Source organism: Triturus cristatus, chromosome 10 (genome assembly GCF_964204655.1).
Source record: "Triturus cristatus chromosome 10, aTriCri1.1, whole genome shotgun sequence".
Classification (NCBI taxonomy): Eukaryota; Metazoa; Chordata; class Amphibia; order Caudata; family Salamandridae; genus Triturus; species Triturus cristatus.
In genome coordinates, this window is record NC_140593.1 from 218,247,182 (window position 1) to 218,261,951 (window position 14,770).

The 14,770-nt window shown below is 42.2% G+C and overlaps 1 protein-coding gene across 6 annotated transcripts in view; it reads right to left on the minus strand.

Moving 5' to 3' along the window:
* Window positions 1–14,770, minus strand: part of CACNB2 (calcium voltage-gated channel auxiliary subunit beta 2) — a 598,025-nt gene that overhangs the window by 67,868 nt on the left and 515,387 nt on the right. For all 6 annotated transcript variants that reach the window (XM_085630831.1, XM_085630835.1, XM_085630833.1 and 3 more), the window contains exons 7-8: window positions 14,318–14,398; window positions 11,626–11,684 (exon numbers count right to left, since the gene is read on the minus strand). In XM_085630831.1, coding sequence (XP_085486957.1) covers window positions 11,626–11,684; window positions 14,318–14,398 — 140 coding nt within the window. The remainder of the gene's footprint in view (window positions 1–11,625; window positions 11,685–14,317; window positions 14,399–14,770) is intronic.

Sequence of the window (14,770 nt, forward strand, 5' to 3'; positions counted from 1 at the left end):
TAATATATATTGACCCTATACCTGTGGTTCATATGTAGCACAGAATCGCTATTCCGCCCCCCTTGATTTCTAAACAACACCAGAGCTTGCTTCAAAGCCCAATCATAAGCATATTTATCACCTGAAATCCTCAGACACCAAGGAGGAAATGCTTCAAGTATTACCCCTCTGCATGAGGTTTATCTCTTATAAAGAGTGGAGGCCAATACTCATTAACTAAAATAATGTTATAGGCGTCCGGTAAATATGATCAGAATGCTGCTTTTATTGCGCGATATATCACTCTCTATGTGCATTTCTACACTGCAAACTCTATACGTGTTTGTATCTGAATGCATTTATCACCTGGACTTGTAAACATACGCGTTGATAATCACGCGAACTATAGTTACTTGCGCTGCACTGTCCAGAAGGCTTCTGTCCATGTCCCATTATGCAGATGTACTCACATTCTCTGTGGCATGCATCTTTTTTGGCAAACCAGCAACTTTCTTCATCTTACAATTACTTTTCTATCGAACATTTCTCTTCCTTCTTTACGCTAAATATCACAATTGTCCTTTCTCGCTCTTCTATCTTGTATACTTGTCTTTTATATGACACTCAGATTGTCTGCTATTTCCATCTTATTCTGAACGTCTACTGTCTCCAGAGTCCTGGGAAGAATGGGTAGAAGTATACTGATATGCATCTGGCTTTCCGATTTTTTCAGGGTCACTCAAATTATACCAAAGGGGATGATGGACGGAGCTTTTGAGCAAATCAAACACTCACCCCCAGTCAACTGATCTGGGTTTAATCCATCATCATTCTTGGCCATGGCCATGTCTGAACTGGGATGGCGGAGTGAGCTAAAGAATGATGATGGATTAAACCCAGATCAGTTGACTGGGGGTGAGTGCTTGCAATGTTCAACACTCCGTCCATCATCCCCTTTGGATTCACTCAATTTATAACCACCCCCTCTGAATTCCTACTGTAAAGAATATCTGGTGTTGCTTTTCCTCCTAGATTTTTCTTGGTTCCTGGAGCTTTTTCCTTTGCTGTGCACTCTGTCACAGTTTTAGACTTGAGCTGCAGCTTTGCTGAATGAGTATCCTGGGTGTTTTGGCAGATTAATTTCTACAGTAAATTATTAGACCTGGCATACTTGGCATGCCCCCCCCCCCACACCGTTTTGCCTTCAAGCCTCTTGTTTTGCTGATATTGTTTAGAACTCTACACACCTTACCCCTGCTAACCGGTTCTAAAGTGCTTGTGCTCTCTCCTTAAAAGATTGTAGAATTGGCTTATACCCAATTGCCATATTTAATTTACTTGCGAGTCCCTAGCAAAGTGGCACTACCTATGCTCCGGTCCTGTAAATGAAATGCTACAAGTAGGCCTGCTGCACTGATTGTGCCCTCTAAACATGTATCAGGTCTGCCATTACAGCCAGTGTGTGCCGTTTTTAAACTTTCACATCAACCTGGAAAAATAAACCTTTTGCTAATAAAATCTTGCTTTTTAATACATGTAAGTCAGCCCTGGGGTAGGCCATGGTCAGCCCAGAGGGCAATGTGTAGTGTATTTACAAAGTGGGACATGTACTTTAGTTTTACATGTCCTGGTAGTGAAAAACTCCTAAAGTTGTTTTTACTACTGCATGGACTGCTTGCCCCATTAGATAACATTGGAGCTACCTTATTACCTATATTTAGCTGTAATTTCCAAATGGGAACAGGTAACCGTTCATGTATGGTGTCTCTCGAATTGTAATAAAAAAATCCTCTGTCATGGTGAGGTCAAACTTTAAATTAAAATTTTGAAAATGGCACTTTTAGAAAGTTGACCCTTTACTGAAAATTTCCACAACAAGTATTTGTGCTCCTCTTTAATCTCCTTTGCTCTCATGCTACATTTTAGCCAACTAGCCCCCCCTTATTCCGCCCTCGGAATCCTCTGTTTCCACCTCACCTCTGTTCTATATCCAATGTGCCAATGACAATTGGAGAACAATATCCACAACCTTTTTTTTAAGTTTCTTTAACTTTGCAGCAACAAACCCACACAATACCATGTTCATCTTGAAATTTGGCAAGATGTGAAATATCCCAACCTCAGAGTCCATTTCACCCAGCTTCTCATACATCCTGTTTTCGCTCCCCTTCCCCTCTGCCGCTCATGTCCAGCCCAAATAGTACCAATTACCCCCCCCCCCCTTCTTATAGGCTTACAGTTGCATTCCGGTATTGCTGCTATGGTTCCCAGATCTTTTCCAACTTTGTGGGGTTTCCCTTCCTTTACAGTCCTGTTTCTCTGCAAGCATACACCACTCAATGTCTTCTTTCAATAAGTTTACACCGGGAGGGGTACTTGCTTCTTACCACTGCACCATGTTTCTCTTTGCTATATTGAATCGCCCCATCGCCAATTGTTTTTAAGTGTTTTGGCAAGTTTAAATCATCCCAGATGTTAAGAACCAGTGTTTTAACCTCTCGCCTTATTAATTTCCTTGTGGCTTTCTGTAAATCCCAGCACCGTTGTAGCTGAGCACAAATCCAAACAATATTGATGAAATCTCCCACTTCACCACATCCCCTAACATAACTGTCCATTTTGGCATGTCCCATCTTGTACAGCGTATTCCTGGTGTAGCATGAGGGATGCGCTATTCTTAGTTGTATCAATTGAAACCTTGCTCTAATTGCCACTTCCCTGGAGGCCATGAGAGCCTCCTCCCACTCCCTGTGCTCCAGCAGGCCCAAATCTCTCTCCCGGTCATACATTAGTTTAGACATTCCATCTGTGGAGGTGTATCAAAGTAATTTAATTTTTTGGCAAAGGTTCACACAGCACCCTGTCTTCCAGTGGTGAGGCCTCCTCAATTATCGTGCCTTTAGGTGTGTGTGCTTATAGCTTGTGTCTGAGTTTCAGGTATTGGAGACTTTTGTATATGCCAGTTGGAGTTCCCTCATAAGTTTGGGCAGGGACATCAGTCCATCTTTGCTGCAGACGTCCCCTAACGTGGCAATGTCTACCAAGTCCCATATGGCAAATTTCTCCAGGGGACCTGCCTCTCTAAAGGCATTGCTATTCCAGAGCAAAGTATGTAATGACAGTTTACTGTCCCATTTCAGATTTCTAGTTGCCGGTCTACAAACCCTCACTGCAGTGAGGGCATGTCTTGGCAACTTCATGTAGGGTCTATTACTATACGGTACGGCCAGGTAACAAAATGGTTACTCACCAGTAGGAGTAGTTTTGCAGCTTGAATTGTTTTCTGGAATCACATGTTGTGATTGTCCTTTTTGGGGGGGGGGAGGGGGAGGGGGGGAGAGAGGGTGATGTCGACTACCATTTGTTGGTATACCCAATGTTACTGTGCATAGTCACAATCTTCAGATTCTTTTTTTTTCTTTATGGGTATGCTTCCTCTTTGTTCCTGTATCTTTCCCACCAGTTTATGTTATCTCCCATTTCCGGGGAGGTGGGTTAGTCCCATGCGAATCCAGAAAACTCTTCAACCTGCAAAACCACTATTACTGGTAAGTAACCATTTCATTTTGCAGCATGAATCTTTTTCTGGATTCACATGCTGTGCATTAGATTAAGTAGCAGTATCACCTCATGGATTCATTGGAATCAAATGAGAAAGTGTTACCAAACAGGTGTTGTAGTACTTTTTGTCCCACCTGTACTATTTTGTTAATTTGGATGTCCACACAATAATGTTTTGCAAAGGTGTGTGGTGATGGGCATGTTGCTGTTGGTCTGATTGCATCTATCAATAATTTTTTGCTAGGAACAACAGTGTTGAGTTGGTTCTTGGGTATGTGGGCAGTGTCATCCCTGCTTTAGAAAGCCAGTCTGTGTTGTTTATACATTCCATCTTGAGATTTTCCCCTTGGTCACTGGGGAGCCCTTAGTTGCCTTGGCAAAGGAGACAAACTTGTTTCCAATACAAAACCTTTCAGTTTTTTCAAGATAGTACATTAAAGCCCTTTTTACATCCAACATGTGTATGGCTCTCTCTGTCCATGTTTTATGTTCTTTGAAGAAATCTTGAAGCTGTATAATTTGGTTCCTGTATTGTTAGTGCCTGTAGTTTGCTTACTCTTCGTAGCTATGTGATTGTGATTAGAAATACTGTCCTGAGCGTTAGTGATTTTAGATCCGTTCTGTGCATAGATAGATTCAAATGGCTTTGTCATTAACCACAATGGTGCTGGAAGTGATCTTGGTGAAGCAATTATTTTACCTCCTACTAGGAATCTCTTCACCATTGGGGACCTGAAGAAGCGGTTACATGACGTGCCCCTGGTGTAGGCTACTATTGCTGTCAGGTGTACCTTTAAGGATGAATAGGGTAGCCCGGTATCTAGCAGATGAGTGAGATACTTTAACACAGTTTCCTGTGTGTGCACCAGTGAAAGTATCTTTTCCATTTTGCACAGCATTTTTATGTAGTAGTCTTTCTTGCTTCCTTAAGGATTTCCATTGCTCTGGGCATTCTGGGCATCAGTTGGAGGAGTCCAATTCTAAATATTCAGGAGCCATGCTGCTAGGCTAGAGTTTTCATTGCTCAAGGTAGAAGACTCTCCTCTCCTGCATTGTTAGCAAATCCTGTTCTCCTCGGTTATCATTTCTCCCCTGGACATCTCTAGTAGGTCCGAGTAACAAGTTTGTCTGTCCATTGTGATTCTATGGCTGTCTGGCTTTCTCTAGTACTTCAGTATTAGGGGAATTGGAGGAAAGGCATAAGGAAATCTCACTGACCAGTTTGACAGGGCATTCCCCTCTGATTGGTGGTGTTGAAAACTGGAGGTGAAATATTGGCATTTTGTGTTTATTGCTGTTGCAAATCGGTTTATTTCTGGTCTCTCCAAGTCTCTCAATATTTTTTCTAGTGTCTGTTGCTTTAGTTCCCATTCTTGGGAGCTCCTTTCTTGTCTGCTTAGTCTGGCCACCTCTATGTATTCGTTTCCTGGTATGTGTACTGTTTGCAGTGTGATCTTTCTTGGTGTTGCCCATTGCTATATCTCTTGTACTAGCTTGATCAGTGTGAATTATTTTGTTCCTCAAATTTGTTGAGATAAAACATTGTTGTTATGTTGTCTGTTTGTATCAGTACAGTTGACCGGTGATGTGTGTTTGGAATGCCTTCAAGGTTAGGAAAACTGTTTTCATCTCCATGTAGTTGATGTGTTTCAGCATATCTGTGCTGTTCTATTATCCCTGTACCCGTTTCTTCTCGGCGTCGGTCGTGTATGCTTCGACATCTGATCCTTTAGCATTAACTGTCTCGGCTTCCTCGACGTTGTTGTTATTGTTGCTAGAAAGGACGATATCCTTTGGTAGAACCATCGTCCTCTGAACGCTGGACATGGTGGTGTAGTGTTCCAGTCTCCGTCATTGGCGTACTTTAGGGGTCATTGGTATGAACGCAGCACAGGCCTCGTAGTCCTTGCCTCAATGGTCCTTTGGGAGACAGAGGTTGCAGTTCTCGTGGGGGTCTCTCTTTGTGCAAATTTGTGGTGGCAGCTGGCGCAGATTTTAAAGGAGATATTTTCGATGTCTCCTACCTGCCCTCATTCTTTGACCACGTGGCTGGTACCGGCGAGGACCTCCGTCGCAAGCAAGCAAGAAGGGTCCACTTCTCTCTCATCATCTCTTTTTGCGGTCTTCGGCAAATCGTTCGATTTTCTTCCCCAAAACTCTAATTTTCGAACAACCATATGCAGCTCCTCTGTTGCATCCACACCCAATGGTGAAAAAAATAATCTGAAGATAGCGACTATGCACAGGAAGATTCGGGGCACCATCTGACATCCCACAGGGGACGGGCAAACCACCAAATGGTGGTCTACAAAGCCCAAAAAAGAAAGAAAAAAAGGACAATACCAGACCCAGCTACTAGATGGCCGAAAAATGCACAGCATGTGAATCCAGAAAAGGATTCATGCTGCAAAACCTCTGCCCCCTATTGCATGTCTGTCTATTTGTAACACTGTTTCACACAGCAGAGAAACTGCACATTCATTTACACTGACAAGTTGCGAGGCCCAGTAATATATTTTAATGTCAGATAGTGCCAATCCCTCGTCATATGCTCCCCTGGTAAATTTTGACAAGGCTATGCTTGGTGTGCGCCCATTCCACAGCAACTCTCCAACTGTAGTGTCCATTTGACAAATAAATTCCTCTGGTATCGGATATGGGGTGTGTTAGACCTCACACTATTGACAGGTTAATCCCCAAACTTTTTGGCTTTTGCCTCCTATTTTTCTGACCCTGATTTTGTTGGCAATCAGTGCTAAAGTGCATATGCTCTCGGTATAAATTGTGACAATGATTGGTTATCCATGATTGGCATATTTGATTTACTGGTAAGTCCCTAGCTGTGCAACCCACATAAGTAGCCCTGTGAATGTGTCTCAGTCCTACTGCACGCGCAGTTTGTAAGGGCCATGTTGTCCTAGCAAGTGCACCCACTGGCCAGGCCCAAACCTTCCCTTACATGTAAGGCACCCCTAGGCTAAGTCCAAGATGCCCCCATGGGCAGTGTGCAGTGTATGTGAAAGGTAGGACATGTACTAGTGTGTGTGTGACATGTCCCGATAGTGAAATTCTGTGTATTTCATTTTTCACTGCTGAAAGGCTATCTGTCCGATAGAATTATCATTGGGGTTGTACTGTAACAATTTTACATGTGTAACTTGCGATGGGGATAAGATGGAAAAATGCAATTTGAACTCTCTGAGATCAGAATTTATTAACGCACCTTTTGGTGAAGGTGGTTTTTAAATTCTGTGTTTGAAAATGCCACTTTTAGAAAGTGGGCATTTTTTTATTTCACCATTCTGTGTGCCTCTGACGATTTATGTATTCAGCATCTGGTGTGTGAATGCCAGGAGCGGAGATGTGCATTCACTCTAGACAGTCACTGGGGGGGTTGAGGTGTGCCCTGCCTGGCCTGGGTGACTCATCGCATACCTGAATAGACCTAGTCTGCATTTAGAGTGGTGGGAGGAGTTGTGATTACACCTGAATAGGCTGTGTCTCCTTTTGCAGAATGCTTTCTCCGCCCCATGTGGTCATACTACACCAGTGAGGGCAACCGGTTTGAACTGGGTTCAGAGGCCCTGTGACAAAAATAGAAGAAAGGCATTTTGGGGTAGAAGTATTAGACCTAAAACAGTAGACCTTTAGATTACTTCAAGGAACAAGAGGAACCTACCTAGAAGAAGAGTTGAAGAGCCGTTAGGAGAGTACTTCCCCTTTGCGGTGGGGAGTTGGCATGCAGTTGCTGCTTCTGTCTATGGTGGAGGGAAAGGACTGACTCTTTTACCCTGCTGTGGTATCCTGCTTGTGAAGAATCTCCAAGGGCTTGTGTGTGCTGGCCTCCTGTTAAACGTCTCAGGGATACAAAAGACTTACAGAGGGACTGGTCTGTTCGTCACCTTGTTTTTTCTTCCAATTAGAAGCCTGTAGAAGCGCTGGATATGTGATCCCCAGCTGAGGAAGTCCTGAAGGAATTAATTTGCGTGTGATGAGCGCTTTATTTTGTTGAAATCTACTTGAGAGCGTTGTTAGAGAGCACCTTTTGAATGGAGAAGCAGGAGGGGAGAGCTGGTTTAGGATGTGCTCTCCTCCTCCCATCTGGCAGCCGGTGTGTGTGTGTACCCATGGAGACGCGCTGTAAAAGAGCATGGTGAGCACTTTTGAGTTATTGTAGTCAGAGCCCTAGGCGTGGGCCTCCATTTCCAAAGCGGCAGGCGCAGAGTGCCGTATCCGGGAGCCGCAGCAGTGCAAGGAACTGGACCGCTGCCCCCAGCCGGTTGCTGTAGCAATGAGAGAGCCACCAGGGCAGCTAGCACTGCCCTCAGATTACCAGAGCAGGGCTTCCACCCTACAAACAGCCAAGAAGTGGGCTCCACTGCCGAGGCCCGCCAGTCTTCCTACACAGAGCTTCCCCGGGGCCAGGAGAGTCACCAAGTCACCTGGGGAAGCCGCCATCTACATCCTGCTGACATATACCCCTTGTTGGGAACATCGAAGCCAGTAAGCCAAGCGGGGAAAGGAACCCTCGATGTAGGTACCGCTTGGCCCCAGAGCAGTCGCACCGAAGGCAGTATGCGGGGTAGCGGCCCATCAGCCTTCCGTCGCAGGCTGCCCTCGACCATTTCGCCAAGGAGGTCACCGGGTGAGTGTGTCTACCAACTTTACCACACCTACCTGGGGGCAAGTATTCAAGCTCTGGCACATCGAAGTAAATCCTCCACGGTGGTCCCCACTGCGAGCTGGTTTCAGGGAAACTTCTGGGATTACAATATTCCATGTAGGAAAGGAGCAGATGCTTCTGCGCCCACATGGGGGAAGCGAAGAACCATAGCAAGAGTAGTAGGAGTGCAGGGACGCTGCACCCTATGCATTTATGGTATTATATGGTTTTTCATGTACAATGAAATATGGTGATCTGCGCTGTATCTAACTACTGAATTTTCAGTCCCTAATGTTATGTAGGCCTTTTTCTGGCCAGGGCCCCAAGTGTTATGTGCAGGAACTGCCTACTATGCAGGACTGATGTCTTCATATTTTTGGCATGACGTGTGCAACTTACAGGTATTGCCTTACATGAATTATGACTATTGCCTTATGGCAAAGGGATGATGGTGTATCGTTTAAGCATTCTTATGACCAGTGCCTCGTGGCACAGTAATTCATGTAATTACGGTCTTATGTGATTTATATGCATATTTTTGACAAGCACCTAGTGGCGCAGTGATTTGTGTGATGTTGTCCAATGTGCTTTACATGCTCCAAATTGATTTATGGTCAAAAGTGTTTTTATGTACAATACAAAGGATATTTTTGATATAACCTTGTGTGGAGTCTTTTTGTGGTGTGCGATGTGTCACTGGTGTGTGTGTTGTGCAAATGCTTTTCACATTGCCTCTGAGAAAAGCCTGAGCAGGGGTTATCTTGGGTGTGCAACTCCCTTACCCTGACTAGAGTGGTGGGTTCTGCGTGGCTTAGGTGCATACCCTAGCCAACCAGAAACCCCCTTTCTAAAAGGGTATTTTGCAGCACGGACCACAACTTTGGAATTTTTATTATTTTACACATGCCTGCTCAACCTATCAATGACAGGGGCAAAGCCTGCCAGTGCTTAATGCCTATTTTGAACTTATCTAGGAGTGTGTATAAATTCTCTTCCAAAAACGTCTCCACTTTTCTAGTGACGTCAATCTCTAGATAGCGGAATCCCTCCTCAGAGATTTTCACTTTGAAGTTTCGTGGAATGGTCTGAGTTCCGCTAGATAGTTGGAACAGATGGGACATTACCCAGTTATGTGGTACCCTGAGTATGTACCAAATATTTTGAATGCTGAAGCCAAGGGATCAATGTCTCTGGTTGGGCAAAGAACAACAGCATGTTGTCTACGTACAGTGATCCACTCGTACCATTCTGCATCCCATAACTGTTGATCACACCTTCATCATTGCTTCATATTTTGTTTGGATTCAGTTGGTTAGATCTTTGGGATGTTGCCCCTCACATGGCTTCACTTATGCTGCTCCTGGGTGTATCCAATTGAACGTATGATAAAATCAGTTATAACCTACTGGGTCATGCCTAAGCTTCCCTGAATTAACTCCACAGACTAGATATATCAGATGTAACATTCTAAGAGCTGTGCCTCTATGTGCCACACCTGCACTGTTCCAGGGCGATTCCCTGAGACTTTTGTCATGTATTAATAAATTTTAACATCTCATAGATTGAGTACCCCCGTATTAAACTGATGTGAGCTTTGGGTCCCATGGTCACATTTACACTGCTCCTAGCTGGACTCATGGATAGGTTGGGCTGCAAATGTCTGGAATAAATAAAGCTGATCTCAGCTCTTGGGAGGAGGGCATCATGTCTCCTAATGTCATTAACTCACTGTCACTGTACTGAGAAAATGGCAATCAAACTTGGCCACATCATCATTGGTTTCTTATATAGCGCTTAAATGCAATAACAGGACAACCCTAGACAGAAGACATCTGGGTTACAGAATGCAATGTTGTCTGGCAGTTTTCTCTACATCACACTCGCTTGTGCTGGAGATGCTCTTCCACAATCCCGCATTCAACTATCCATGTGCTGAAAGTAGTTATTACAAGAGCTAAGATGAGGACTAGAGTGGTGCATTGCGATGATATCTTTACTAAACCATAAGCATAAATTGCATAAATTGCCTTGTGTGTTATATTCATAATGTTAAACTTCACTCTCTTCTGGTTGGACAATCATTGCAAGTGCTCCTGTGGTAGAAACCTGGCCTCAGAGAGCCGCATTTTCTACTGCTAGTACTGCCACCTGTTGGATCAGCTAAAGTTTGGGACCCTAGAGAGCGGCTTGATGTGATAATAGACGGCTGTAATGCTTGTATTGGCTTGCTACTTCATGGTCATGCATGACACAAACAAAGACCCAAAGTTCTTTACTGTGTCCGTAAAGAGAATTGCTTTTACCATCAATCCTAAATGATTGGTGTGCTTCTTTCATCTTCATCATATGTGATCGGATCCTGTAATCTGAATTTTTTTTCAGGTTTACACCAATTTCTCAAACTCTATTCCAGAAAGCGTTATTTTATTGAATTCACCATGAGTTGGTCCTATTACAACTTACCCATCAAGGGTATTACAATTTATGAATCATCCACATACTTTCAGAACAGTAACCAAGGGTCACTCAGTAGTGCATGTAGTGGTTGCACACGTTAAATATCAAACACGGTTATGTAGTTGTGGTTGCACATATGTGTTTACAAAACAGGTGACCAATTTCATGAAAATGCCACAGATGCTATCTAGTTTTTCCTTCCTTATTCCTTACATTCTCAGAAATACCAAAGCCAATTCCCATTCCCCTCTTCCTCCATTCTTTTCCCTCCTGCCACATGTCTCCACCAGCTTCCTGGTACTCAACCCCAGTTTTCATTGCAGCCCTCCACTCGCTAAGGTAAATATAGAAGAGGTAAAAAGTGTGGCAGAACACAGGCACTATTTTCAAACATCGTGACATGTACGACTGTCTCTCAAGGTACCAAACAAACCGCCTTCATGCCGCCTTACGTACCAAGGTGCACAATATTGCCTTGTTGGGTGAAATCAAAGTGATTGTTCTGGTCAGTATAATGAATTACTATAGGTTACAAACCTACATTTTAGAATATGCTTGACTGTTGCATACACAAAAGTATAGATTTTAATCACACAATAAACGATTTACCATTAACTATTTGTTTTTCCAGTACACACTATGATGTATTGTATATGAAATATATTCAACACATAGTAAACAAATGAGAATATAAATATAAAACACATTGGTACTAATAATTGTGCTAATAATCGTGCACGCATATCTTAAATTGCTATTTTTTTATGTTTAGCTTCGTACACACTCTAATGATCATCTCTTTGCTAACATATACATAGAACTAGAGGCTAGCTATGTTGGAATGTGATAGAACATGTGTTTTAGAAACCCCCTTCTTACTGAATAATATATAAAAATGTTAACAGTGATCAGGAAGTAATGCATTCCAGGAATAAATCGGAATATGTGAATTAAAGTATACTTACCGCCCCTCAAATCTATGTTTCAAAAAATCAAACAAAGCTTTCTGCATCATATCGGTTACCTAAAGAGAATAAAAAAACAGGACATTTATAAGAATATACACAGGACTGAGAAACGTTAATGCTGGCATACATTTCAAAGCTTAACATTGAACCAGTTATGTTATCCTACAAAGTGCTCATCTCATTACATTTAAGTAGACCACCACTACCCAACTGTGCATCTATTGCCTTTGAGTTGCCTTGTATGTGAACCAGGAATAACATTCATAAAAATATGTGTTTCCATAGCATGATATATTGAAGACGCCATATGTAAATATTATAGGCCTGAATTTCTAAAGCTTATCTGTCCCTTGAGACAGTCATAGGTCTGGGAGCAGGGGCTGGATTGTCAAAGATTCTCATACTGAAAACCATTTTTTTTATTAGCTTATGCCAGAAATGATAGTCTTAAGACTGATTTAAGCCAAGACAACCCTGTTTACCTATTAGAACCATCTTTCCTAGCTTAAGACTGTCTGTTCTGTAGATCACCTTCTGAAAAGAAAATTGGAAAACAAAAAACGAAAATGGTGCAGTCTCACACAAAGCCACGTGAGGGGCTTCTAATAACAGGAGACACGAGTCAGACATCCTTAAGTATTAAAAGGAAGAGGTTGTGCTGTCACTGAAGGAACACGTGTTTTATATAAATATCTAAACATGCATGGAAATGCCTCTAAGACGGCTACATTTTAAATATCTGTTTACATTTACATTTAAATGCACAGAGAAAATTGATTAATGGGGCATGAAGGGACTTAAAGTAAACAAAATAATAACTAGCTTTTTGTCGTACATCAGTTAAGTTAAAAAAAAAAATCAAAATAAATGTCTGGCACTGCCATTTTTCAACATGTCATTTAATGTGAATTGGTTTCTAATACAATTCAGAGCTGTGTGCCAACGCAAAAACATTTGTGAAATTTTTTGACTTGATTGGCTGCTTATCATCTTAGACTGAAGTCTTTGACCTCAATAATCAACTGGTGTTTATGAAAACTTTCTATTTGCAGCATATCAAGTCAAACAATATCTGTGTAAGAGTTCAAGTAACAAAAACACTGCCATAAAGCTCAGTCATTACAGGTTCATCATGGAGATAATGACAAAGGCAACATTTTACTGACTGCATATCATAACAGACTCCGGATTCACTTCTAAAAAGGCATCATTGGTATTTTGAAGGATTTTTTTTATATAAGAGGTGAGCAATCACACATTTTGTATAGCTCGGTTCATGGTAAACTCATGACAGCAAAAAAGGACAAACATTTTCAACATTCACTTCAAACCAAGCTTAGAAGACCATTACATTTGCGACCCACACTAATCTTGGTTGAATGTGTGTCATACATCAAGACTGCCTTGTCCATTATAGCAGGCATCAGCTTCCAAGTCACATATGATAAGTAAAGCATTCGTATGGACAACTGAATCTCTACCTTGAGTTGCTATAGCTGATCTTGCAGGCTACTGAGAGGTCTACTTTGTATTAGAACATTCTTATAGTGATAGTAAAACTCAAGTGTGTTGTGAGAATATCCTCGGATATAAATATAAAATGTACAAAAATATTGCCCATTAGGGTTAATAACAGAAATTCTATACCAAAAGGCAAACATTTTTGTATGTGATATTTAGGACAAGACTTTTCTGTCAAACAGGTTTATTGTATATGATATCCTGACTTACAATAAGTTTTCATTCAGTTCCCACTAGAACTTTCTTTCTAAGCTTGGGGGTGGCTCCTAGCTACTGCCAGGTCAATAGCATGTATAGCCGTCGGAAAAAGACTGCTAAGAGAGAAGAAATCACCCTTAACTTTAAAAATGTAGGGCCTAATTATGATGTTGGTCGGAGTTGCCTCCGACCGACAGTGTTCCTGTGTGAGAACCGACCAACCATAGGTTGACGGTTTCGCACACCTCATTATAATGCCATCGCACATGGCGCAGTTGCAAACTCTTATTTCTCTATGGGAGCTTGACCGGCGGGCAGAAACCGCCCGCAGCACAAGCTCCCATTGAGAAATAGGAGTTTGTGTAAATGCATGCACTGTGTGGCAGGCCCCCTATGGTTCCTGCAACATGGTGCAGGCATATTTAGGTGGGCACCATTGGTGCCCTCCAGGGCCATGACTGTATGCCACAGAGGGATGGGGGCCCTGCTAGGGGCCCCAAAATTTCCTTTCTGACAAGCTTTCCATGTCAGAAATGCTGGTGTGGAAACGCTGTTGGAAACCAACATCATAATCCCGACGGCAGAAACACCGTCCTTGAAGGATTATGAGTAGTTTCCCACTGGCCAACGGGCTCCTTGAGCCCATCGAAACAGAGTTGGATTGACTGGTCGGTTTACACTCCGACTGCTGACATTGTAATTCGTCGGTCGGAATGTAAACCTACCATGACTGTTGGTAAGTCATGGTAGGCTTACCAACCGACATCGTAATTAGGCCCTTAGTGTTAGTTTTTCTTTTTTCAATTTTTTTCCACATGGCTGCTGGATCATGTGTTTTTTGAAGTGAGCTTGTTTGCAAATGCATAACATTGCACCAGTTTTTGATTATACATTCCTTGGTACAGTACGTCACAATATTCAGATAGGTGGTAGTTTGTGCAGATACCTTTATCATCACGTATTAGCTTACCTCATATCCCTTCAAGGAAGGCCCCACGAGGACTACAGGTCGCATTGAAGGCACTACATCATAGGGAGGGACATGCTCTGTCTGTTCAAAGAGAAATTACAATCAGATGTATGCACAAATGTATAAGTATCTTTTTCTAAGCAGTTCGTCTCATTCTTTTATTTTAATAAAAGAACACGAACTAGAAAAAAATTTAACTTATTTTTGTCTCTAAATATGTTAAGAAGCTTAAATGATGTCCGATTATTACCTGATAAATATTTTAGCATGGTCTAAGATTTTGAAAAACAGTGAAGACTTGTCAATATTTACTACCTATGTAACAAGTAACAATGTGTGCTACAGTAAATTATGGAGTTTCTTCTTTAATATGCCATTAAAACTTTGATTAGTTACAGTTTAGAGAACTGCAAACTCTAAATCCCTTTTTCACTGCAAGACTGTTTTACCTTT